This window comes from Pteropus medius, unplaced genomic scaffold, assembly GCF_902729225.1.
Source record: "Pteropus medius unplaced genomic scaffold, Ma_sr-lr_union100, whole genome shotgun sequence".
Lineage (NCBI taxonomy): Eukaryota > Metazoa > Chordata > Mammalia > Chiroptera > Pteropodidae > Pteropus > Pteropus medius.
The window spans coordinates 17,688,995-17,716,105 of NW_024355205.1; the positions used below are offsets into that span (position 1 = coordinate 17,688,995).

The 27,111-nt window shown below is 39.8% G+C and overlaps 1 protein-coding gene across 2 annotated transcripts in view; it reads right to left on the bottom strand.

Annotated features, from left to right (window-relative positions):
• ARHGEF26 (Rho guanine nucleotide exchange factor 26) overlaps positions 1-26,370 on the bottom strand; it is a 114,005-nt gene extending 87,635 nt beyond the window's left edge. The window contains exons 1-5 of one of the 2 annotated variants that reach the window (XM_039857774.1): positions 26,227-26,370; positions 24,674-25,811; positions 23,263-23,302; positions 19,482-19,627; positions 1,326-1,382 (exon numbers count right to left, since the gene is read on the bottom strand). In XM_039857774.1, coding sequence (XP_039713708.1) covers positions 1,326-1,382; positions 19,482-19,627; positions 23,263-23,302; positions 24,674-25,759 — 1,329 coding nt within the window. In that variant the 5' untranslated portion in view covers positions 25,760-25,811; positions 26,227-26,370. The other variant, XM_039857772.1, reaches the window with a different exon arrangement.
• Positions 26,371-27,111: the final 741 nt, after the last annotated feature.

A 27,111-nucleotide genomic window follows, 5' to 3' on the forward strand; every position in this document is an offset into this window, starting at 1 on the left:
AAGAAAAATGGAATAGGTTCAAAGAGAAAAGATTTAAAAGAATAGAAATGTTCAAATAAAATTAGGACCCCGGTTATGCTCTTGAATGTGTTCACAAAGAGAGAGAAACATTGTGTATGCCCAATGTTAACAAAGAAAAAACATTATCTTCCGTCCACCATTTGGAAAAAAGATTTTTAAAAAGGTGGTATCTATGAATGAATGATTTAGATTAATATGCACTGACATGGATAAACCTCAAAAACAATGTTGAATGTAAAAAGTAAATAGTGAAAAATATGTTCAGAATCATACCATTTATCGACATTTTAACACACACATATACACATAGATGTATTTATGTACATGTAATATGAGACTTAAAAACACAGATTGGAAGGGTTATGTCAATTCATAATTATAGTTGCCTCTGGAGTGGACTAGGGAATGGGCCTGAGGAGGAGAATATACAACTTTTACTTTATTGAGTCTTATTTTCTTTACTTTAAAAAAATATGAACAAAAAATTATAAGTGTAATACATTTGTTAATTGTCAGGGCTTGATGCACCAATGTTATATACTATTTTTTCTTTAAAACTTAAAAAAAAATGGCACTATAATGTGCTCTTATATTTTTGCATTATTCCATACCAATGAAATAAGAAAAGGATACCTCATGACCTTTGTGGAATTAATTTATACACATGTATATGTATAAACTTATATATATATATATATATATATATATATATATATATATCCATATTGATATGCATAAGACAGGAGGAAAGTACTTTGAGAACCTCACAATATTACCATGAGCAATTTTCTTAAACTGCATGTACCTACAGATCAAGTTGTAAAATGCTATTAACATGTTTTATTTTTCATTAAGTAAAGTTTTTTCTTAGTATAACTTTAGATTTATAGAAATCTTGCAAAGAGGGTTCAGAGTTCCTGTGTTTCCTTCAACCCAGCTTCCCCTAACCAGGGTACATTACATAACCAGAATACATTATATTTTGTCTATAGACAAATGTAAATATTCAGATTTCACCAGTTTTTCCACTAACAGCCTTTTTTAGTTCCAGGATCTAATGTCTGTTTCACTTTTCAACATATTTCTTCCAGTTTAAATACCTGGACTAGGTACTTTGTGGCTTAAGTTAACTTTGGAATATTTTTAAATGTTCTTTTCTAGGGGCTTATGTGTAGTTTTATTTGACAATGATCACATACTTCTTTTGTAAAAAGACACATTTTGTTCTTTTATACGCGTATTCATTTTATATGTTTTTAAAGGAAAACACTTGAACAAGTGCATACAGTAGGTAGAAAATATACCTCTTGTCTCTTTCTTTCCTCCTGGCTAACTGTTTGAGATAATCCATTTCTTTTCACCTAAAGAAAAAAAATAAAATAGTTTTGAGCTCATTCACTTTAACAAACAATTTCTTTATTACATAAGGCATAACTCTAAGCCCTTCAAAAATGAATTAAGAGAAATTATGCAAAATGTTGAATTCGGCACATACGAATTTTGGGGTGTCACATCCCTCAAATAATATTTAATCACATTAGCAAATTATTAACATAACAGTTCAACAATAAAGAATTGAAAAGTGTCTAGAACACTATATTCTATCAGGTTGAGTTAATCTGTTCTAGTCTTAGTTCTGGATATTCCTAAAATACTTATCAAATTAATCTCCCAAGTCAAAAGTGCAGAAATCTAATAAAGAAATGAAGCCACCACTCTGAGATTTTACTGTCTAGGATCACATACTAAAAGGGTAATTTTAACACCATTTTTTCATAAAGACTCCATGGAATACTAATGCTCTTTATAACAACCCAATCAAAGAAGAAAACAAAGTCCCCTCTGCCCCAATTTCAGCGGTCTTTCTTGATGTGGAGAAGTAACAGTACCTACAAGAACCAAGAATATCAGTACCATACTTAGAGTAATGCAGTTGTATTGTTTGTTGAAATCAGTGGCATCATTATCTTGACAGCCGTACATTTTTATTTGATTGCTGCAGTTTCTATCATAATTCTGTTTCTAAACCACAGAGCAGAAGCTGAACTATTAACTCCATGAAGGGAGGATCTACTGTCTCTTCTGGGACACCTGATCCTTTGCTTGGCACGTGAATGACATTCATGTTTTTCAGTCAAAGATTAAATTAGCAAAAAGTAAGGCATATGTAAAATACCAACCAATTAAATCCTGTGCTTAAGATAAAGAACTGTAAGCAAGACAGTGCCTACACCTTGTGTTAAAAATTAATAGCAATAAAATACAACAAATAAAAAATATTGATAAAATATAATAAAAAATAAAGGCCTTCAAAATTTTTACTATCACACTTGCTAATTTTTTTAAAAAACCATGTTCCCCTGGATCTATTTTTAAATTGACACCTCAAATTTTGCATCCCAAGTTTAAAGAATTTTAAAGATGCATTTTCCTACTAATTGTCAGTCTAGACATTTTTAAATATGTGTTTAAACTATACTCTTTTAAATGTATCCAATAGAAGGTAAAAACCATACTGATTTGATATCCGCCATCATCCATTTAAAAATAAATAAGTTTCCTTTAACAGTTGGAGATTTTACACTATTCTTCTTTCTCCTTGAAATCAAATTTCTGTGTCAATTTTCCTCCCAAATTTCCTAATGTAATACAATTCTATATGTTACGGTATGTTATTAGTCACCCTAGTATACTTTGAAGCAAAAATTTGTTTTTAAATGTTATTTTCTAATATTTCCTGGGACCACTGAGCTTTGAGTATTGACTCCTGTGGATTATATAATCACCACAAATATCATCAATAACCTCTGATCAAAAAGACACCATTACTTTCAGTTTTAATGCATTAAGCCCAAGAGTAAAATATTACTGAGAATGCAATTCTCAGTAAGATTTAAGGTATGGTGGCACAATTAAAGGAGCCTTCACTGCAAACAATATTTGAAATTGATCCCCTTTTATCTTGTGCCTCAGCGGTTTGACACTGTGGTAACGTATGCAGATGCAGCCTCAGTCCTAGAAAAGAGAATGACTAGGAGTCAAGGATCTGGAATTCCTGTCCACCTCACACAGTCTTTATGCGTTTCAGGGGCGGGATGCATACCCTAGTGTGAAGGCCTCTGTGGATAGTCCTCTGCATTGTGACTGCTATGGAAACAAAGACAACTCCATGTTACTGTCTTTAACCTTTGTTAAAAGTTAGAAAGTGGTATAAAAATAGAAAAAATCCTACATCAATGGTAAAATCAGCAATCATTTACTGAACGTTAACTATATGCCAGGAAATGTGCTAAGCATATTAGACCTGTTTTCCCATTGAATCCTAGAAAGTTGATAATAGTCTTATTATCATAAAATCTCTAGAAAGTTGATAATATTCTTATCCTCATTTCACAGATGAAGATAACAACTGAGGCTTAGGATCCAAGATCTCACAGCTAGCAGGTAGCAAGGCCAGGATCTGCATCCGCGCCTGTCCAACGCCAGGGCTCACACTTTCAATCATAATATTACATGGTTAGGACCCCACGTCCCCCTACCCTCTATGAGAGGCATACCATTTCTAGGGTTGGGCGATCATCAGTAAAACTCTTCTAATGCCAGGTCTATATCAAGCCTCCATATGTTTTTTTTTCATCCACCCATATCATGGAATGTTCTTAGCTTTACCCACCATCCTGACCCTGGGTCAGCCTGTCAGCAAGAATTCATGGCTATAAAGGCTCCTTCATACACTTTAATAAGGACGGAGACTGGTGAGAAGAATGAAACCGTTCAGAGCTTCTCCCGTTTGGTTAACTCTGAGCAGGAATTTCACAGGATTTCCTGCCTGACACAAAGTCCTCGCAGATCGATATTCAGGCGCCATGCCCACAATCTCTGCAGGTGAGGTCATCAGCAAGAATTTCCACACCACTGGCATCTCTATCCAAAACTACTAATGAGTTCAGACCCGGAAATCTTAAGGGGAAGAGAATGAAATATGTGGACTTAGAGACCTATACAGATGACAGCTAGTTTACTAAGGGATTAAGAGTACTTCATCAGAACACAAATTAAAAAAGAATCCCCAGCTAAAGTATTTGCTCTTTTGAGGGGGGAAAACATGAAAAAGGCAAAGTACTAATGTGTATAGAATTACATTTTTTGCTAATACCAATACAAAAAAATTATAAAATATTCCTTTAACCCAATAGCCATCAATAAGAAACCAAGTGCTCCATACAAAACTACTGTGACAGAAAAAAATAAATAAATAAAATTAAAAAAAAAAATTAAAAGATTCCCAGAAGCATTGTTGGATCATAAGAAAACTGAAGTGCAACGCGTTCAGGGAGTCTGAAAGTTTGCTCTGGGGGATTATGACAAACCAGTTCCTCCTGGCTGGCTGCCAGACCACTGTTCCATGCCTTGTCCTTCTGGCTCAGCCCTTCTATGGTCTGCACGGGGCAGGCTGGACAGGTTCTTCCTCCAGGGCCAAGAGGAATCATTTTGTCTACCTGAGACCTCCTTCCACATGTAACTCTAAATTAAGTAATACCTGAGAGCAGGTGCCTGCAAGTAGAAGGTCAAGAGCAAGCAGGATTTCAGAGACTGGGGAGTTTGAAGAAATAAAACCAGAGAAAGAGGGAGAGAGAATGATATATAAAAAAAGGGTCCCACAAAGACTGGCAGAAAGCAGATAAGAGAAAACTAGAGGAGAATGAAAACAGGAGCAAATCTCAAGCAGAATAAAAACAAGGAAAGAAAGGAGGGAAGAAAAGGAAGCAAAGAGAAAGAAAGAATGTGTGCCAAGTTTTTAATAGTATATACCTCTGGGAATTTTCTAATTCAAAAACAGTGAACTTAACAGTAAACTTAAGTAAAATCACTAGAAGGTCCAGACACTTCTTTGCATGAAAGAAAAATATATGTAAAAAGCATATATTTATACTTACAGTTTTAAATTTTATATGCTTTTTGCAATTTGCACATTTTTGCTAAGAAAATCTAAAACATTATTATGTTTATGCCATTTTTTCTAGTGCTCCCCTTATTTCCATGTGCAGAAAAAAAAATATCAGCTTCTAAAACTGATTCTTACTGTGCTATCTAAGATGAAATTAAAATTGTACAGACTCCTTTTTTAATTTTTAACATATATTTCGTATTGGTAGCTCTGGCTGAGTACAAATGGGAACATGTAGACAGTCACAGCAACGCACTCATTTAAAGGTCTCTTCTAACCTCACTAGATCTTTCTTATTCCTCACTGTCTTGTCCTGGCTTAAATTTTTTATTTAACTATGTCATCAATAAGTAGAATTGTCAAAGTAGTTCAATGAAACACTGAGAACTGAGATTCAATTTGGGGTTCTTGATTTTGTATAATCTAACCAATTCACAGAACTATTCAAACCTTGCCATACCCATTTCTAGACTATAAGGAGAGAATATGAATGCATGTCAGTATCCCCAACATGTTAATTGAGCAAAAATTAATTCAAACAAAACAACGGAACTAAAGCCCAAGACCACAGTTCTGACATAAGTTAAAAAATATGAACATATATAGGTGGCTTATCAAGATAGTGAATGCAAAGAACTCAGTAATGTTACAATAGTTTTAAATTTGTAATTATATTTTTACCCATGATCCTTGTAACTGATATATATATATTCCATGTCCAAATGAGAAAGAATTTGACAACTGGCTGCAACTAATAAAGAACAGTATAAGATACTTCATGCATGGATATGCTATTGTCTAGTTGGACCCAAAATATAGTTTTTGAAGTTTATAAAAGGGTAAACTTCCTAAAATATAGACCCAAAAGTTAACTATTAGATACTCCATCTAAATCTCATGCTGGTTTTCTTCTTCATACCTGGCAAAGCTGATATTCTTACATGACCGACCGTTCTAGGAAGGCAGAGGCTTCAGACAGATTCCATTCCTGCACTCACCACAGTTACGGACATTCGTGTCAGGAAATACATAAACTTTGTGCAATATCCATTGGCCTTTGACTCCACTGACTGGAATAGGTTATGAGCCAAGTTCTCTAAAACCCAAAAGAGCCCCAATATTGCTATATTTATATAAAGTCTACCTATAGGTCCTGTATCTGTGGAGAGAGCCACAATTAATAACACCATTCTCTTGGCTGACCAGATCATCATTTTCTATGGAGTAAATAATGACATCTTCTCTAGCCCTCCAAGACTTGATATTGTTTGTAGATAAGATGGGTGTACATTTCTTTTATTTTTCCCCGCCAGCCAGGGAAACCCAAATGGAAGAGCCTCCAAAAGACTGAATAACCAAGGCTTGGAAATGTAGCCAGTTAAAAATTAGATCAGATATTTATAATCCAAGATCACTGGGGCTCCATAAAGCACTAATGTACATTGAATACCCATGTGAGCTAAGACCTTTATACTTTGCCAGAGTTTACCCACTTGCTGAAAATCAGCTAGTTATTCATGCCTCTTGGTGATCCCCTATTCACCGGCTTCTGTTCTTAAAAGCTCATGTGGGAAGGGAATGAATTGTAAAGTAAAATTATACCACAGGATACAATCACTCTCGGGTCCTTTCTATAGACTTAACACAACCCAAACAGCCCCTGAATTACAAATGAGCTAGAGTTCTTTCACCGTAAATAACATGGGAACAACAGCTCTTTGAGAGTCTGTGAAGTTCCTAAACTGAAAAATCTGCCTGGGTCCAGAAATCCTTGTCCTCTGTAACCAGGCCCCGTAGGCTCTCTCCAGCCCCACCTTATCCACGGGAAAGGTTCTGAGATATCACCTTACCATCTCAAAGGGCCAGAGATCTGTGTAACCAAAGATCAGATACATGAGGTCAACATGGGGACAGTGTCATATTTTTAGGGAGGCATGGATAAATAGATAGAACACTGTTTTTTTGTTGTAGTTGCTATTAAATGAGAGGCAGAAGACAGTGGCCCATTTAATAAAATCATATGCTTAATTTGAAAATACATCAAGTAATGTGCCAGGGACCTCCTAATTCTTTGCTCAAAGAACAGATCTCTTCTCTGGTCTACTATTGTTAAACTTAATTCTATAATCCTCGCCAAAGTTCTTGGATTTCAAGCAACAGCAAGCACTCTCAATTCTCCCCTCTCTACCTCCAGGGAACCTCAGGTCTACTAAAATGATGGCAAATTCAGATAAGGCAGGCCAGGACTTGAGGCTTTTGCACCTCTAAGGCCTGTGTGCATCACCCTCTACAGAGCCAGGATCCCTGAATGAAACCAAATTATTTCAATACAGATAAGAGGCTGAGAGTACAAACCACAAACAAGTAATTAAATGCACAAGAATAAACTGCTGCACTTTGTAGGATTTAGGAGATATGGGTGCATTACTTCACTGCAGCCAGCCGTCACTAGCTAGCTTTCCAGATCTAGCCAATTCTTCATTCAGAGTTCTTGTTGGTCCTTCATTTATTTCTCAGACAACCATGGTATCCAATGCTTGCCATGCACCAGAACCTTATAACTTCTCAACTTTATAACAACCCTGCAAGGAAGGTAATACTATCCCTATTTTACAAATTTAAAAAAATGGAAGCATAGATAAGTTAGGTCATTAGTCTTAATAAGGGGCAAAGCTGGGATTCAAACCCAGGCCTGCCCGCTCACCCTCAAAGGCTGAGTTCTTAACCACCGCAGCATACTGCCTTCTTGAACACGTTTGAATTTCTTAGAGTTGTGATCTGCAGCTTCTCTTCCCCTAAACTGAGATCCTCCCTTTGGATGCCCCAGAAACCACATCTCTCACTGGATTTCTAGCTTCTGCTACAGTGAAAGCTAAGCTGTCAGCGGGGTGGCCTGGCAATTTAACTTGTTGCCAGGTCCTGACATTTCTCTCACTAAACAAATTCCTGTCTTTGACTTGTGGCTCTTATTAGCCTTCATTCCCACTGTGGGCTACTGATCCCAGACCCAACCTTATTCATTCTCTGTCCCCTCGATGAGTAAGAGATGCAGTTCTCCTTTATTTATCAAGAATTTAGAGGGAAAAGAATGAAGTAGAAAATACATGAAAAAGCTAATAACACAGAAGTAGAAAGGATGAGAGGGAATCTGATTTTAGGGGGAAAGGGCAATTTTACAAAATTATTTAATAAAAGATGAGCAATTTTACAAAGTGGACTATTTAATAAAATACTGAGGAGACCAGACTAATAACAGTGGTTAACAGGGCAGGGGGTTGGGAATGGTGGTAAAGTCAAAGCAGATTTCAGTTTGAACTATTACGTTTAATTTTGTAATAAGGAGAGCATTTGAATTGCTTCTGTAATTAAAAAAATAATTGTTTTAAAGAACGTAATCAGCTTTAAATTTCAAATTTTTTAAATTGAAAAATTAGGAACAAACTAATGACTAATAATGAGAAATTGGTTAAAAGAACCAAACTTCCATCAGTTTGATGAAATATAATACAGGCTTTCAAAAGGTTGTTGTTGAAGAAAGTTTAATGATGTGGAAAGTCATTCACAATGTTATTAAGAGACAAATAAATGGGTTAGAAAAAAGCAGGTTTAATGACATGAAAAGATATTTATAACACTGTTAAGGGGAAAAATATGCGTAATGACAATATTATTTTATTGATTTTTTTGCTTAAAAGAAAAATTCTATGTATACATTTTTTAAAAACGGTCTGGAAAGTTATAAACCAAAATGTCAACAGTGGCGAGAGTTGCGGGGGAGGGGACAGAATTTACCTAACTTTTATTTTCTTCTCTTTTTCTATTGGTCCTATTTGATTTTGTATAATAAACATGCTTTAGCTTTGTAATTAAAGCCTAGTTTTCAATAAAAACTAAAACATGTTTCAAAGCCCTTTCTCAGAAAAGAAGTAGGGCAGAGAAAAGAAATTGTTTAAGGATGCCAGCAATACCTGCATTTCTTTGTTGTCGCCCACAAAGAGAGCTAGAGAAATGAGAGGTGAACACTGGCAGATAAAATAAATAACATAACTAAGGGAGACAACGAGATTTCAGTCAAGCCCAAACCAAGCAATGGCTTATGAGGCAGTGTTGAAAATGAGTGATGATAGGCAGGTGTGCAAGTGTGACAGCGAGGAGGAGGCCTGGGCTGGAGTCAGCATAACTGAGACGCCACTGACACGCAGTGAAGGCATGAGTCAAGAAGGGGTTGACAAAGGCAGGGCAGGTCTAAGGGGCTCTTCTTGCAGAAGAGAACACCTGTTTGTAAAGGTGGTGCCAAAATCTTAGTTGTTATTTTATTTCTGTCATTTTTGCAAAGTGACAGATAAACAGGAATCGACTCCAAAACAGAAAGTTACTTAGAACAACAGTGACACTGAAGTTAATTTCTTAGATTTTCAGTAAAAATCTAACCTGAGCAAAACATGTTCCAGAAAAATGAGTAATGAAGTGAACTAATGTTTGACATGGGATTTACAAAGCATGCCATGGTTTCACTGGCCGTGAATTATCTTCCTGTATGGAAGAGATCTGAGAAACAGGCACAGAATTAGCATTGTTCTTTCGTTTACCTATATATCCAACTTCATTCAACTCATATTTTATACTTCTTTTGCTTCTATTTCCTACTCTCCTGCCCATCTAGCTCATCTAGTTTGGGTCATTCTTTCTAGAGAACTTCCCTGACCTTTACTGTTCTCTGCGATTTCTGTGTCATTCATTTTGACACTTTGTCTTTTAAAAGCATCGTTCAGACATTTCATTTCTATTGTCCTCTAAACCAGCTCTCAGGTTCCTGCAGTGCAGGCACTGGGTTTTAGGCTTGTTTTGTTTGCCCCATCCACTATGACACAGTGAAATACAAATGAATTTCGGAGTCAGATACCACTGTTTTTCAGACTATAAATTCTAACCTCTTAGTGAATGACAAAATAAAGTCCATAAAATTCTGATCTTCATTTATTTAAATGTAACAAAACAGAAAAAAAAAAAAGAAAAGAACGTACCATAGTGTGTTAGTATTAAGGGTAACTTTTGCATCGTAAACCTTTTGAGATACACACACATAATCGCACATGTGCACAGATTAGGTTACAAGGTAAAATGTATATCTCATTATGTCAAGCCACTGATATAGACCATGGTTGCAGTGTCAACTCTGCCAAGTGTAAATTTACGCTAGATCTATTAGCTATGTCATTTAACACTCTCACAGACCCCTGAAATCTGTTCTCAAAGCTTCTGAGAAAGGAGTAGCACAAAGTGGCCACATGCACCATGATGCATCATGAGGGCCAAAGCTGATTGGAATAGAGCCAGTCAGGCTCCTGGCCAAATGACACTAAAATGACATATAAGGTAGGGAAAAAGTGCCTGAGCCAGTATAATCTAATATGATTCTCTCTCAAGAACCTGAACTGGGTAGTTATATATGGAAGCTGAAAGGAAAACATGGTGGGGTAGGACCACGCTAGGTAACTTCAAGTCCAAGTTATAAGAACTCAGAAACTCTGAGAATGCAAGAGTTCTCAGGAGAAGAGACAGACATAGCAAATAGGAAAAATAAGCCAATTCATGAGCAGAGCCAACAGGCGACAGTCACTGAGTCATAATAGCGGTCACATATCAGAGGAAAATATGGTTCCTCCTCTTTCAGAGCACTAGGCCCATGTATCCATTATCTGGGGAAACTTGAGAGGCTCAGTTCCAGGTAACCTCAAGACCCTTATGAAAACAGTAGGAGAGTAACCATATTTAACATCTCAGTGTCTCATCTGCCTTGATACAAAGTACGTAGAGAAATCGTATTTGCCCTCATGGTATTGTCATGAGGACTATAAAACAGTAGTGAAACGATCTAGTATCGTCGCTAGTGCACACAGTGAGGCCTCTGCAAATATATGATCAAAGTTTACGTCCTACACTAAAGAGAAAAATAATCTGTAATTCCCTTTCACTGGCAACACTTCCTTCTGCAGAAGCTGTCCATTGGCTCTACAGTCCTTATCTCCTTAAATAACAGATCTACACATAATAAATATCATAATAATCTTAAGACATTAGAGTACAGACTAAACATGTAGAAAATCAACAGGTTATAAGTATTCATATTCTGGATAAATCAACAAAATTTAAGAAACAAAGTTTGAAGCACTAGTCCCATATTTAAAGGTTCAATAGTAATTTTGATGGCGACGACTTTTCTAATCATCTGGAGACAAAATCACTGTGTGGATGTGGTCCTGAGAGACAGTCCCATCATTGGACTCAGGGACGACAAGATTCCATAAGGGGACATCTTAAGGTCAAGAGGGCAAATTAAGAATCTGATCGATGACTTCCACAACTCGAAACTCAGTAGTGTAGAGCCTTTCCCCACAGTTATTCTCAGAGTAACTGAGCCTTCCCTCCTTTTACCTAACTATGCTGTTTTCCTACAGGCTGCTATTGTTCCTGAATGTACCCATCCATGTCCCCAGAAGAAACCCCAGGTGGGGAACCAGACTATATTTAATCTGATTTCATGGTGTGTAAATATCCACCATAGGCTAACGTAGTTCTAAACTACGAAGATGCCAACTTCCTCAATATTTCAAATACATTTATTAAATACAGTATGTAGCTGAACAATCATCGAGAATTTTTCTTTTAAAATAAAAAATTTAAAACAGCCTCCATCTGGCTCTTCTATAGAAAACTTTCTGGCTGTTTTCACTGCTGAGTAATGTTCTGTTATTTTCACTCATGGGATTAGGTTTCTGTATTTATTCATTTATATATTCATTCGTAAAGTCATCAAATACTTATTGCAAGCCCACAGTAAGTCAGACACTATTTCATGTGGTAGAGATATAGCAGGAAACAAAACAGACAAAAATCTCTGCTTTCATGCAGCTTTTATTCCAGTGGGAGTAGATGGACAATCAACAACAAAAAAAGTAAATCACATAATCTATGACTTAGAGAGGTAAGTGTCGTGGAGAGGGTAGGACATGTTAAGGTAGTGTTGGAGAGAAAGCCACATGGTTCTGGGAAAAGCTCTATTGGAAGCTGAAGAGACAGCAAATGCAAAGGCCCTGAGGCAGAGTATACCTTGTATCTGAAGGACATCAGTATCACTGAGCAAAGAGCAAGACAGAGCAGCAGGAGATGAGTCCAGAAAGGTAACCAGGAGCCGGATCACACAGACTCACTGGCCACCGTAAGGCTTGGCCTTTAAGTGGAGGGGAAATCACTGGAGGGTTCAGAACTAAGAAACGTTATCTCAGTATATTTTAGCAGGTTCACAAGTCAACAATATAATTATATAGCTGCCATATGGAGAAGTGGCTAAGAAGGACACAGGTAGATGCAGGGAGCTGAGCTGGGAAGCAATGGGAGTGATGCACTTCTACGCTGGACATGGACAGAAGGCGGCAGCGGGGTAACCTTGTTCAGAAAGTAAGGGCAACAGGCTTTGCACCAAGCTGGAAGCAGGTTATAGGAGAAAGAAGAGTGAGGAGCGGCTCCGAAGTTCTGACCTCTGCAACTGGAAAAATGGAGTTGTTATTTGCTGAGAGAAAAAAACGGAGGGGAGGGATATTACGGGAGAAGCAGGTTTGGGCAAGAGAGAAGGGAGTGATCAGATTTACACTTCAGGAAAGTTTCACTTTGAGATGCTGATTAGGTATCAGAAAAGAATTTGAATATCCTTGTCTGAAATTCAAGGAAAGGTTCCATCTAGGAATAGAAATGTAAGTCATCAAAGCATGTGATGTATTTAAAGCCACGGATTGGATGAGCTCGCCAGCTTAGTGCAGATAAGAGAGGAGGCCCAAGGACAGAGCCGAGGGATCCTCCAGCACTCAGAGATCAGAGGACTGAGGAGGAGCCCACAAAGTGGGTCAAGGAGCTCCAGCTGCACCTACTATTTTCACTCCTCTTACCCACTATCACCCCCGAAGCGTCTACATATATGACGTTTAATCTGCCCGGGACTCCGCCATCCTGCCCCCACAATCCTCACCCCAACTTTGCCCACACCCCTGTCTGGGCACTCCTCAGATGGCAGTTCTCATCACCTCCTTTGCCACCTTCCCTCAACTGATAGCACTTTGCCTAGACAGGTGGCCACCCCCAGAGGATCTCCAAGCAGCACAAACACGTCCTTCTCGGTGTTAACACAGCTGTAATTCTGCATTTATTAAAGGGATTATTTGACGTCTGTCTCGCCATTCCGGGTGTCTGCAAGGACACGAAAGCAAGGCGGAGTCTGCTGTCGTGCCATCTCCAGTGTCTAGAAAAAGGCCTGGTACATAACAAGCCCTCCACAAACACTATATGAAATAAGACCCTCTTTGTCTAGGTCCCATGTCCAGGTTTCTGGTTAAAATGTCCCCTTTTGTAAGTATGCCAACCAAAATTCACTATCCCTGAGCTCATCTCCGCCCACTTTCTTGAAGCTCCTGCCTCTTCTGCTCTCTGCCTCCCTGTAGGGCCTGGGCACCCCTCACTGCGCCCCGCTTCCCACCCCCTACACTTTAGCATCCCCTTGTTCTCTCAGGAGAATCAATAACAAATACTGGCACATCTATCACTCAACTGCCTTTAATTACTCAGATCCAACCAGAGTAGATTTTTTCTCAACCTATATATATTTTTGAGAAGAGGTTGTATATAGCTCAAGTTCCAACACTCCTAAGAAAAAGTCCTAAAGGTGACATGAACAACAAGGAAACTGTGCTCACTACATGCACAAACAGATACAGTGAGCTACAGTATTTGGAGAGAGTCAAGGAAAAAAATGCCTTCAAAGTGAAAAGAAAAAACAAAAATTATAAATAAATACACATATACTTATATGTGCATTTTTTTCTAAAGAGAAGGTCCATGACGGCTTTTATTAGATTTTCAAAGCATGTAAAACCCCAGAAGGAAAGTTGGCAGAAGACATATCCATCCTATAGAATAATACAGCAGTTAGAACACTGAAGACCATCATGTACAGACATGAAATGATTTGTAAGACACTTCATTCAGGAAAAAAGCACGTTATAAAATCTGTACAGCATATTTATGTAAACGCACATAATCTTTCTCTTCCCCTTAAATGTATACACATGGATTTTGAGAAGGGTGTTACCAAATTGAGAACAGCATTTCCCATAGAGATGGAGAAAGAGATTGGGATTGCAGGTATGGTATCAAAAAAGACTTTAGTCTTATCTGAAATGTTTAAACTCCTTTATACATGGAGAACATGTTATATGTTGCTCAAATAAGTCTAAATTAATCTTCAAGGATGTTAAAAGAACATTATAATCGAATTGGACTAAAATAGCAAAAGCATACAGAGCTCCGTCACTGGGTCAGGCTAAGCAGGCCTTCAGCTCCAGCCCTTGGTAGTTGGAATAGGCTCTCTGCTTGAGGTCTCAGGTTTAGGCACATGGACCTCTATCTTTGTTTATAATGACACAAGTATTTCAGGAGATCTACTGTTTAACTTAAAAGTGTCGTTGAGTACCTGCCTAAAGCCCTGCCTGTTTACCATAAAAGGAAGCCAGACACAGAAAAACAAGAATGTTTCTGTATTTTTCAAACACAGAAGATAAATATTTACAGCATTGGGGACAGGTTTAACTGTAGTGCTGCGGTCATCTAGGAATAAGGGAGAATTAGAACTGTTTATGAGAGGCATTTAATGGGGCTTTAATCACCATCTAAGGTAAAAAAAAAAAAAAGTTTATGAGGCCACTATGATGTAAAAACAAATGGAAAATTATATGTCTGAAGATATGATCTGAAGCAGCAAGTTACCGAACAACTAAAAATTATTTCAGACAAGTAGGAAAAAAGATGAAATTTTCTATGATCTCTAAATGCTTCAAGCGTTTCTGCAAACAGAATGATACACAGGTTTACTACATCTGTTGAGCTCTGATTTTCAGTAGAAAATAGTGTCTTTCACAATAAACACTGTAAATTCTAAAAGAATAGGTCTCATCAGTCAAACTGCTAAGACTCCAGCATCTACTATATTTTCGACTGAACGAAATTATATTTATAATAAAACAGCCAGTTTTCAAGTTGCCCTTTCTCATTTGGCAGTTCCAGAAAGTCATCCAGAGGCAAGCTCTGTGTGCCTAAGAGCTGAGCCTGTGCTCAGGACAGCAGTCCTGACTCGGCATCTCCCATCACACCATTCGCCACACTAAGCACAGCTGAAGACACACTGTGACGAAAATATAAAAACCAGTTCCTAAAGAGTTTAAAATTTTTGAGCAAACTGAGGAAATATTCAAAATGATTTAAGATTACTAATAAAGCCACATGTCAGCAAGTACGAATGAAGAGTACAGTAGAGATGCCTATATTAGGTGTTGAATTCAGTGGAAAGCTTGCCCGCATGCTTGTTTTTCTCTCTACAGCCTGAACGCTCTTTTTCAAAAGCACCTGGCATGTCAAGGTGATGGAAATTACACAAACACACCCCATGTCAAATAAATGGGGTCAGGGTACGGCTGGTGAGTGTGGCTCTGGTGCTGTCACTGAACTTAGCAAAACAAACACTGGTTCACAACAGTCATTTTTTTAGTACTTATATAGTTTGTGATGAAGATCTTTTATTTTCTGTAATATTTAAATACTCTGGGATCCCATTAAAGGAAAACCTGAAGCTCACTTTGCATCCAGGACTCAGCTGCTACACACCTGGCACTCACTAACTGTAATAAGTCCTTAGTGTTCTAGCTCAGACTAATAATACAACCAATATTTTCCTTTAAGCCCACAAGCTTTACTCAGAGATCTAAGAACTCTTGGCTTAGTACTCACACTGCCATCAGGTGAATCACTGGGCGATTCACCTGTGTGGCAGATTTCTTGTCTCTGGGCACAGATCTCTAAAGATCAGAAAAGAAAAAGACTTTTCAAGTTCAAAACCTCAAATCTCTTCCACTTATGACCAACTCTAAACTGGGGACCATGATCATCCAAATTATTTCTCATATATTAGTGTTTTTCAAGGCCTAAAGAGTAGCACAAAGTTATACTCTCTGGAATAAAGAAATCCTGTATTTCTAATTAAGAATAGATCGATCTACTCTGACAATCAAGTGAACAAAGAGTAAGCCTGTCAGCATCTTATGAAGGAGCCCAGGTCATGTTCCTGACTACAAGAGAACACCTCACCTCTACACAGAGAACCTGCTGGCAGAGCCGCCACTACTAAATACATCCACAATTAATTCACTTTAATCTGACTAGAGAAGTCTGTGGCAGCCTAAACTTTCATTATTCTATCGAAGCCCTATTAAATCCCTCTTTTAAACAGTTCTAATTCTCCCTTATTCCTAGATGACCACAACACTACAGTAAAACCTGTCCCCAAAACTGTAAATGGAGAACGACCTGTCACCTATGTGGTTGTCCAATGAAACCAAAGGAAGCATATCATAAGCAAACACACTAAGAGAAATGACATTACAGACTGAAGGCTTCAAGACATTACAGAACAACCATAAATGACTGACAATTGCTGCACTTGTAAAGAACCTTTTGCATGCCGACTGCTTTCATGGTCAATTGATAAGAAAAGTTGCATCATCCCAAGAGGCAGGCATGTGTTTGCAACAAAGATAAAAAATTTTTAGAAAATAAAACAACCAACAGCAGCTAATATTCACACAAGGTAGAAAGTCAAGGTAGAAAGTCAAGGTAGATGCCAACTTGAGACTTAACCTTTTGCCAGAAAACCCCCTGGAGTTAAGGCCTTATTCGGGAGAGTTTAGTGTTAAAGTAAAATATGTATGATTAGATGGTGTATATTAATTTGGTATATTAAAAGTTAAGTGTAGAAAGATGATGCAAAAAATATATAAAAAGCATTTTTCCAAAACCTGCCCCAAACGCTGCAGCCCCTTTACACAGAAGGACCAGAGCAGGAGGTCAGACAGAGACCTGGAGGTGCCTATCCCTTACGGAAAACATCTTGACACTATCTATAATTCATGAAGCCTTCTCTCTTTAGGGTCTCAGCTGCAATGGGGACATACAAACTGCCAGACTTCTAAAAAAGGAATGGCTGCTTTTTCTGTTAAAATATCTACTTTCCTAAAAGCCAGAGTTCCTTGCATCCTTTTGGTGAATAGAAAACCCATGTGGAACGGAAAGGACAGAATTTCAGGAGAGCGATTACTCCTGGGGAGGCAGAAAGGGGAAAAGGCCTGAAGAGGAGGGTGGATAAGTGGGTCTGCCTAAAAAGGAGATGCCTGAAGGATGTTTAAATGTTAACTTAATTTGTGCAGTTTGGGTGGCAGGTACTTGGAAATCTAGTACACATACATATTTTTTAATTTTTTTGCGTGTTTGAAGTACTTTATAATAAAAAAATTAAAGTAAAATGTTTTAAATGTGAAAAAGACACACGAAAGGCACAAAGAAAATGCAGGCTGGTGCCTAAGCATTGAGAAGTGGCAAAGCTCGCTGCTTCCATTAAATGTACTTGCCAACCAACACGATAAACATACACAAGCCTCCTGGGAACTGCTCAAATCCAAGAAAACACACACTAAAGTTAGAACCCACTTCGTAGTTTTACATTTTATCACCAGAGAACCTTTTGATAACAATCTTGTTAACAAAAGGCACATCAGTCCATTTATCTTTTGCCAAATAAAATGCATGCCCATATTTGAAGTGGTTCCAAAGGATGCGTAGTGTTATTTTAATGTGGAATTGTTAATCTAAATGAGAACCAAACTCCAGGAGGTGTAAATATGGCAGCTTCGTTTTTAGTACTGAAGCTTAGTTGGACCAGAGTATAAGTGACACATCTCAGTTTAGCGTTCAGAGAAAAACAGCAGGATTTAGGCCAGTGCTAACAAATGTGGCTGCTGCCAAAGAGAGAGAACTCAAAAAATCCACAGCTTACCTCTTGAGGATCTGCTACCAAATGGTCCATACCAACAATGGAATGATAGTCATTTAGAGCCAGCATGGCCTCTATGGGCCTTGTCACGAGTTTTTCCAAGTATCTACTTTGGTATATACATATCATGAGATCATTGGATTAGGGTACACAGCTACCAATATGCCAATTCTGTGGATAGGTGTCAGCACCTCACCACATGCAAAAATCACAAAAAAACCACAGAAGTTGCAAACTGTCAATATAGGGGCTAAGTCTTGGCTCATAATATTTTATTGGACTCACACATTTTTAAAAAAAATTGAATTAAGATAATCTTCATAAACATCTTTATTTCTGTATTCCTTTTTCTAAATATAAGAAGATCTGGCAACACTGGGCTGGTTTGAGCTAAGTGGCAAGCTATTCAATTTGGATAAGGTCTGTTCACCACAGCCCCCAACACCTCCCGTAACCCACTCTGACCAGCAGCACTTGGTCTCACTACCTGTCCTGTCCCTGTAGGCATTGTAATCCTTGGCATAATACTAAGGGTGCCTACCTTAAAGGCACTGGAAATGAATAGATCCTCCTTAGAACAAAATTAGAGAGTATGAGGGAGATAAGGAGAAAGGGCTTCGTGTCTAGAATTCTGAATTCCAATATAGGGTAAAAGAGGGGAAGCAGAGCCTGAACCAGAAGTCATCTCCATCATCAACATACACCCATATCCAAGGTTTCTAAGTTTAAGTCCTTTTCTTATACTGGTGGGATCCTAAATACATGAGATTCATGACTCTAAACAATGCTCATTTCAGCTTAAGAGGGAACACTGTCTGCTCCCATATTGCCTAAGGATGCGCAGAGATGTACTGGCTTGTTTCTTAATGCAATGTTCCCACCATTCAAGCCAGCCATGAGAATTCCTTTCTACCTGGTAATGCATGAGATGCCCACAAATGCTGTGCCCAAACTCAGCAAATAAACCAAGCATCACACTGTAACATTTGTTAAGCCAGAAGGAAAAGAAATTATGGCTAAAAACAAAAGATGTTTGATGCAGAGAGAAGAAATTACTCATCAACACAAAAATAAGTGTCAGATACTTGCACACAAAAGATATACAGAGAAAGATGGAAGAGAATGCCATTCGTTAATCAGCTTCAAGAAAATATGTGTCTATATCAAAGGAATTTCCAAGAACTGTAACACACTCCCCGTTGTGCATAGAGACATATACAAGCATACACATATATGTATATATAGCCATAATTATGATAAAGTTCAGGATAAATTAAGTTACTACCACATATAAACTACATAAGAAAACAAGAGAATATACTGTAAAAAAGAATTTCTAGAATCCATTGTACATCAGTCTCAAAGCACTTTATTTTATAGAAACCTAATTTTCCTAATCAGAAGTGTCAAAGTTCATGTTGTCACTGGTACCTGCAGAGTTTCAAGAAATATTTCATAATGAAAGAAAAGTCTTACTCCTTAGGGGTTACAGGATCATTGGCGGAAAAAATTAAAGCAACATCCCAGCATACTTTCCACAGCTTGGTTTTTCCATCCCTGCAGATAGAAAAGAAGGTAAACACTCACTGCAGAGAGCTGGCTCCACGTGGATCTCAGTGGCTTATGATGAATCACAATTTTTTCGTCTGACTTCTGTTCTTTGGGCTCTGACTCTTCATCAGAGTCAATGTCAAGGGCCTTTTCTTTGTAGTTTTGATACAGGACAGCATTTTCTGCAAGAAAACAAATCCTACATGTCACTAATTGCTCCCCATCAAGCTCTTTGTTCTAAACAAACATCCATATTTATACAATGTTTGGTCTCCAGTTTAATAAACAGAGAGACAAATGGATTTTGTCACTGAAGAGTATTCCAATTACCAAAAAGTGATTTTCTCACTCACATAGCTTTGTCCCAAATTCACCCATAGCGGAAGGGGAGGGGCCCATACATGAAATGCCAACTGAAGCAAAATTTCCATGTCTCTGTCTACCACCCATGAAGGATAGTCAGACCTGTTTTAAACCACTGTTCCTTAGGTTAAGTTAAATCCATACCCTACCTTTCCTTCAAGGCCCATCACCATTCATTTATCTGTTTAACAAACATTTATTGTATATCGAAAATGCGCCAAGGGCTGGGAGTAAATAGAAAATAAAAGACACTTCTTGCACCTCATGAGTTAAAAATTTAATGAAAAAAAGTCAAAGTCATTCATTCGTTTATTCATTTAACTGATATTCAGAAAATGCCTACTAGATTCCAACAAATGCTGGGCACTGGAGATAGAACAATGAACAAAAAAGACACTCTCAATCTTCATGGAACTGATAGTAGAATGAGGTGTGACAATAAATAAACAAGTAATTTATATGTCAGATGCCGATAAGTGTCACGGAAAAAAAAATTACACAGGAAAAGGAGGGAAATGTTACAAGGAACATATGTAGATATTAAATAAAGTAGTTTAAGAAGGTCCCACTGAGGTGACATTCAAGCAAAGATCTAAAAGAGAGATCTAAAAGAGGAAACACCTGTACAACTGGGGAAAGAATATCCTATCAGAGGGAAGAGCAAGTACAAAGGCCCTGAGGCAGGACTCCACTTGGGGTGTCTATGTATGAAAATCAGCAAGGAGGCCTGTATGGCTGGAATCAGGTGAGAGAGGGGAAACAGTCTAGGAGGTGGAGACTGGGGATGAATAGAGGACAGCTCATGTAGGACCTTGCCTCAATGCCATTGAAAGGGCTTTAGTTTTCATTCCAAGTGAGAAGGCAAGTCCTTGTAGGGTTGAGGACATAATGATCTTGTACAAATACACACCTACACACTGAAAGATTTATATACAGGTGCTCTGAGAACAGACTGTGGCAAGGTATGATCTCATCTGGGGGTCAGACAGGTGTCAATGAGGAAATCTAAGATCTGAAAGCTGAGGAGGCGCAAAGCTAAAGGAAAAAGCATATGCAGAAGCCCTGAGGCTAGTGAGAATATCGTCCCTCAGAAGAAAAAAGGCAGGTCAATGTGCCCGAGAGTGGGTGTCCAGAAGACAATGAGGCCAAGTTGAGTTTGGGGAGACGAGCCAGACAGTCCAAATCAAGCACTGTTTTTTGGGCAATGTTAAAGAACTGAATTTTATCCTGAGTACAAAAAGAATGAGTTTCTTTCACACTGTAAAGATAGTATTTTATCCTGATTGCAATGGGAATCCACTAAAAGGAAAGATTTGATTAGACCGGAGGGGTAAAACATTGACTACTTAGGAGACTGAGGATGCTACTAAAGTGGTCAATGAAAGATAATGAAGCTTGGGATATGGGACTTAGAAAGGACTGGTAGTGGACTGGATATGGGGTCAGAAAGGGAGGTGGTAAGGGTGTTTCCTAGATCTGCAAGACCCACAACTGGAAAATGGGAGAAGGGAACACCAGAAGAGACTGAACTTTAAGTGGGAAAGGTTAGGAGTTTGGTTTGGGACACAATGAGTTTGAAACGCCTTTCCCATCTATTGAAGCAAGCAAACATCTGCCTCTTCTCTCATCAACTATTTTTGCATGTCCTATAGGCAGTGAGATAAAGGAATATGGGGTCTCTGCAAGATTTTACTGTTCTCTGACTGTTCTGCATATGTAAAACAGATTGTGAGGGTAAAGACTGAGTTTCCCCAGCTTCTATTGCCCTTTAAAGTACTCAGTAATTGGCACAAAACATATGCATACATTATTGAAGTAATTCCTCATTCATTCCCACAACAACGCTGGCGGTAGTATTATTAGCCTCATTTTACAAATGATGAAATCGAGGCTCAGTGAGGTTAAAATGCTTGCTCAATATCACTCAACTGATAAGTAGATCAGCACGATAGGAGCCAGGTCCTTGGCTCCAACTTCACAGGTTCTCACCATTCTATGGCATAGCTTCCTAAGGTACATTCTTGTTAGTCATTAACCGTAAGAATCCTGCATTTCTCATGTACATATATGTGAAAAAGAATTTCTAGGTCATCATATTAGAAAAGAGACAAGAGGCTACACAGATACAACTCCTTATTAAAGGAAGCAACAAAAAACTAGTTTTAATGAAGAGTGATCTATTCTGCGAGTGATCTGTTCTCTGACTTTAAAAAAGGTCAGAATTTTTAACCCTTTGAGAGTGGAAATCCCAGAATCAATGTCAAATTCCAGAAGATGCAAAACACATCTCTAAACAGATATTAAGTAGATGCTCTGATCACTTCATGGTCATAAAGTGGTGCAAGAGGAAGCAAACTGGACCAAAAACCAGATCTCTGTCCAGTACTGTCTGTGTGATGTCAGCAGGGTATGAAATTTCTCAGAGCTTCCAGTTTCCTCAATTATAAAATCAGAGAGATAATTTATCCGAATCAGCTACAGCACTGCATCCGGGTTTCTTCTCCATACAGAATAGTTTTCTAAGATTGGTGCAATGAATACTTTTTGAGAAAACTAGTCATGTTTAAATGCTTCAACTAGTCATGGAATGAATTTTATAAGAATTATACTGAAAAATGATTTATAAGCACCAAGGTTGTATCATTTATAACTCTGGGTGGTTTTCTATTAGATTTACTCATAGAAAGGCATACTCATTTTCATTATTCTTTAAAGTTGGAAAACCTTAGCATTTCAAAGCGTGACAGAAAGGAACTACCCTCATCTCCACCATGTTCCACCAGTCCTACAAGGGCTGAACCGGGGCTGCTGCTCCCTTCATGCTCCTCCAGTTGGCTGACACTTGACCCATCTATTTACACAAAGCCAGCTAATCTGATTAGGGATTGAACACCTGGTTGAAGTTGCTTTTGTTTTTGAGACCCTTTACAAAAATACTACATATGGGTTACAAATTCTTAGGAATATGTTTCTGTTGGCCAAGAAAGTTATATCTCACCCAAAATGAAACTTAAGAAGGAAACAGGAAGTCAGAAAAGATACTAAAATTGGGAAAAGAGTATTAAGCCAAAGGAAATATGACCTAAGGAAAAGTGACTTAAGATCTAAAATCCAAGCTATCAGAATTTTTAACTAAAGAGCTAGATCTTGCTCTTATTTTCTCCATTGAGGGGATAGGGGGAGGTAAGAATGGACCCAGAGTAGAGAAGAATGAAAAAATCCCAGGATTTTGGCTGAAAAGTTATCAGTTTACAAAGAAAGCCATTAATTTTATTCACTGCTGGTATTACTAGATAAAAATTTAGCTTAGTGCAGAGCTTTGAGCTGTATAATTTTGGAAGAAGCTGAACATTTTTCTCATCTTAAGTGTTTTTGTAACTGCAGTTGGATTTCAACTTATAATTGATATTCCACATTGAAACAGCAATAAAAGTCTGGAAAAGCAAATGCTTACCTTCTCCATCAAATGGTCCTTGTCCTTTCAGCATTCTTTTCTAAGAAACAAGAAAAGCGAGAAAAAAAAAAAGAAAGAAAGAAAAGAAAAAAGCAAAGTAAACTACGTATGAATGAGCCAAATAGAAAATACAGCTATTTTAAGAAAAAATATTTTTTGGTTGTTGCATTCATTAGATTTCCCAAAGCATACAGCAGACGATCCCTGGAGTGGTTCACTCATACAACTACTACAATTCACTATAACAGTGAAATAAAATGTATAATGTCCCTCACACCCTGTCAAAAAGGCTTAAGAATCCTCAGATGACCAGCAGTTCAGCCTATTTCACTCATGATTCACCATCACTGTTAAATTGAACTTTGCTATACTTGCAGAGTTGGGGGTGGGGAATGTTATGTAATTTCTCTAAGGCCATAGGATCTATAATAAAACATGCTTGCTTGAATATTACATATGTGACATTTACATAGACTGGTTCCAGTTCTCAGATTAATCAAGAAAAGATGTGACTGCCAAAATGAATTTCTGCTCTACTGCTGAGATCCATCTTGTTTCTGGAGAAGGCAGCACATGCACACTCCAAAATATCCTTCTCCAGTTTTCCCTATTTCTTTATGTCATATTTGGCAATATTTTAACAAGTACAACTCCTAGGCCTTTATCAGGGAGCAGAAATACCACACAGTTCACTGGAACCTGACCTTTTGAGCTACCAACTTGTTAAATGCACTCAATAATAAATGGGCACAAAATGGGAATAAAATACAACCAAAGGCCCTGTTGACAGAAACAAGTAACAACAAAGATGACAAACTATTTGTGCTTTTCGTGTCTTTTGTGATTCTGGCACACGATTTTAAAATTCACATTTTACCTGAGGTATTTAGTATGTGATCACTGCTCAAAAATAATTCATTAATGTAAATAATTAAAATAATCAGTAGGCTCAAAGGAAATTAGTATTTTCCTGTATCAGCTGTGATGAATCAGCAACCACTGACTCACACCTCTAAACAAGCACCAGACAGCTTGACCATACAGCCAAGAGTGCAAATCCACATGTGCTCTCCACCCCCTTTTCAGCAATCTGTATTAAAATTGTTCAGGACACATGCGGGCAATATTTAAATTACTGTATTTTTTTCCTCACTTGTCCCCCACATTTTCACCTCAGCTTAGAAGTGGTAAGAGTTTCATGTCCTCCCACAAAGCTGCATTAGCTTGGGCTATGCCTGCCAACTACAGAATGGCCAAGAGATGGATGTGCACAGGTTTGATCAAACAATAGAATTAAAACAATAACTCTGGTTTCCTCTGCGCCCCTCCTCCCTACTCCCAACACCTTCACTTTGGACTTAGTGAACATCTAGCTTAGTCAGTGACATGCGACACTCCTGCTCCCTTTTACCTTTATCCTTCCCAGACTGGAAAACTTCTCCTTGTCTTCCATCACTGCTTTCAAAACCGGCTGGGACATTCTGTTCTTCTTCTTCGAGGTGGTAGGACTGTCAAAATCAACGCCACTGACCACCGCCCTGCGATAGGACGTGGACCGCAAGCCTCTCCGCAGAGACCCCGGGCTGTCCACGTCGTTCTCAGTCTCACTTTCGTCCTCTGCGGGGCCCAGGGGCGCCCCGAGGCCCTCCACCATGCTGCGCACCTTGAGGAGTCTCTTGTGCGGCTCCACATTCTGATTGCTATTCTTACTTATTTTAATTTCCGAGGCCAGGCTCTTCGGAATAATCTGCTGCTTCCCCACTTTGAGGGCAGCGGGGCTGTTAGTGCTCAAAACCACTGAAGGATTCTCCACGAGCTCGTTCTCCTGTGAGGACAACCTTTGGAGGGTGTGTTTTTGTTCCAAAGATCTTTTCTGAGGCGCAGGAGAGAGTCTCGACGGTTCCCGCTCAAGATCCTTAGCTATCTGGCCAGATTGCAAACGGGAGCCTAGGGAATCGGTATTAGGGGTAAGCCCATTTGCAGCGGGCGAAGGCAGGGGGCTGGCTGTCAATCCAGTCCGGCCCTGCTCCGGGCTGCAGGGGGCGGATGCATTAGAAGTCCGCTGGGGGCGCAGCGCCTGTGGCTGCTGAGCAGGCGAGGTCAGGGTTCCATTCGCTGGGGATTTCGGGGAGCCACCCGACGGCGCTTTAGGGGCCTGGGATGACTGGGGCTGTCGGAGCCGAGGCGAGACAGCCTTGTACTCCGGGGAGACCGTTCTCCCATTGGCCACGACCCTCCGATGGGCGCACAAAAGCAGGGGACTCCTCTGGACCGTCCTGCTGTCCAAGGCGGTGGGCACCTGGGCGTGAGTCTGCGCGGCGGGGAGCGTCCCTCGGTCCTCCACAGGGAAATCCGTGATGAGCAACCCGCTAGGGCTCTGGTACGACTGGGGTCTCGGCTTGCTTCGGCCCAGCAGCTGGGGCTGAGGGGTTGACCGCCTCCGCCACAAAGGGGTTAAACTGTTGCTAGAAAAATCCACTTCGCTCTCGCCGTCCATAGCAGGATCTCGGGTGTCAGCCCCGCGAGGGACAGCACCCAGCTAGTCTTGCCTAAAGAGGAAAGAAATCATGGAACTTTGACTCCAGACAACCCGGCACGCCAGACAACTCGCGCTCCGACCCGGGGGCACCCAGCGGCTGCGCGGGACACAACTGCGTGTCATTTACCCGCCCTTTCTAGGGTAAAAACTGCGCCCAGAGCGCTGCGCAATCCAAGACAGAAATCTGGGCTGCACCCAAGCAGATTAATCCAATTACCTCTCGTCTCTCCTGCGCCCAAAGACCACTCGCACGGGAAAAGCCCGTCACCAATTCGCCGGGTGCAAGCTGATGCACAGGAAACTTGGGACAAGTTTAGCTTTCTTGGGAAACTCGCCGCGCGACGCTCCCCTCCGCCGCCATCCAGCCACCCGCCCCTGTCGTTGGTCTCTAGCACTCAAACTGCTGGAGTCCTAGGCGGATTTACCTTTGGAGTTTTGCAGAGCCGGGGACCGAGGTGTGCCCACCGCCCGGTGGGTGGCGGGGTCCCGGACCCGAGCGCGGCGGCGGGAGCTCTGGAGAGCTCTGCAGCCGACTAAGGAGTCGGTTCCGCCCCCAAGCCTGACCCCGCCCCCAGCCTTGTCCCCGCCCAGGCCCGCCTCAGTAGGAGCCAGCGACCAGCCACTGCCTTCCCGCCCCGGCGTGCCTTTGATCTGGCCGGGTCTCTTTTGAAAAGGCAAGCACACCTGGGCTGGGTGCCGAGATACTGAGTTCCAGGCTGGAAGGTGCTGGCTGGAGACCGCTGGCGAGTTGAGGGCGCGCGGGGTGGTTGCCGGGAGCATATCGTGGGAACGAGCGTGGGATCCCTGCAGAGATGCAACTTACCAAGCCCTGGGGCTGGGGCAGGGATCTCCTGTGTAGAAACAGACTGAGCGGCCAAGTGGGGTTTGTGAAATGCGTGAGCTTGAACTAAATGCAGAGAGCCAGCCCCCTCTCAGTGTCCGGGTGGTCTTAAATCACAAATCCGATGGCCTCGCGCCCCTGCTTAAAGTATCTTACAATGTAGACCAAGAGGTTCTTTTTTTGTGCCTGGAGTATTTCCAGAGAGGTACACACAGGCAGCTCCGGGGAGAACTGGGTGGCTAGGAAGCCAGAGGGAGGGAGAGTTTTTATTCAGTAATCTTTGGATCTTGTATGCTTTGAATCGTGGATGTTGCCTATTAAAAATAAATGCTATTTAAATTACGAAAATACGTATTGGTTTTCAAGCATACATAGTATAAAATTCAAAATCCTCTTTCTAGCTTACGAGGTCCTGCACGATATACCTACCTCTGCAGCTCAGTCTTTTCCCTATCACTTCTTCCTTCAC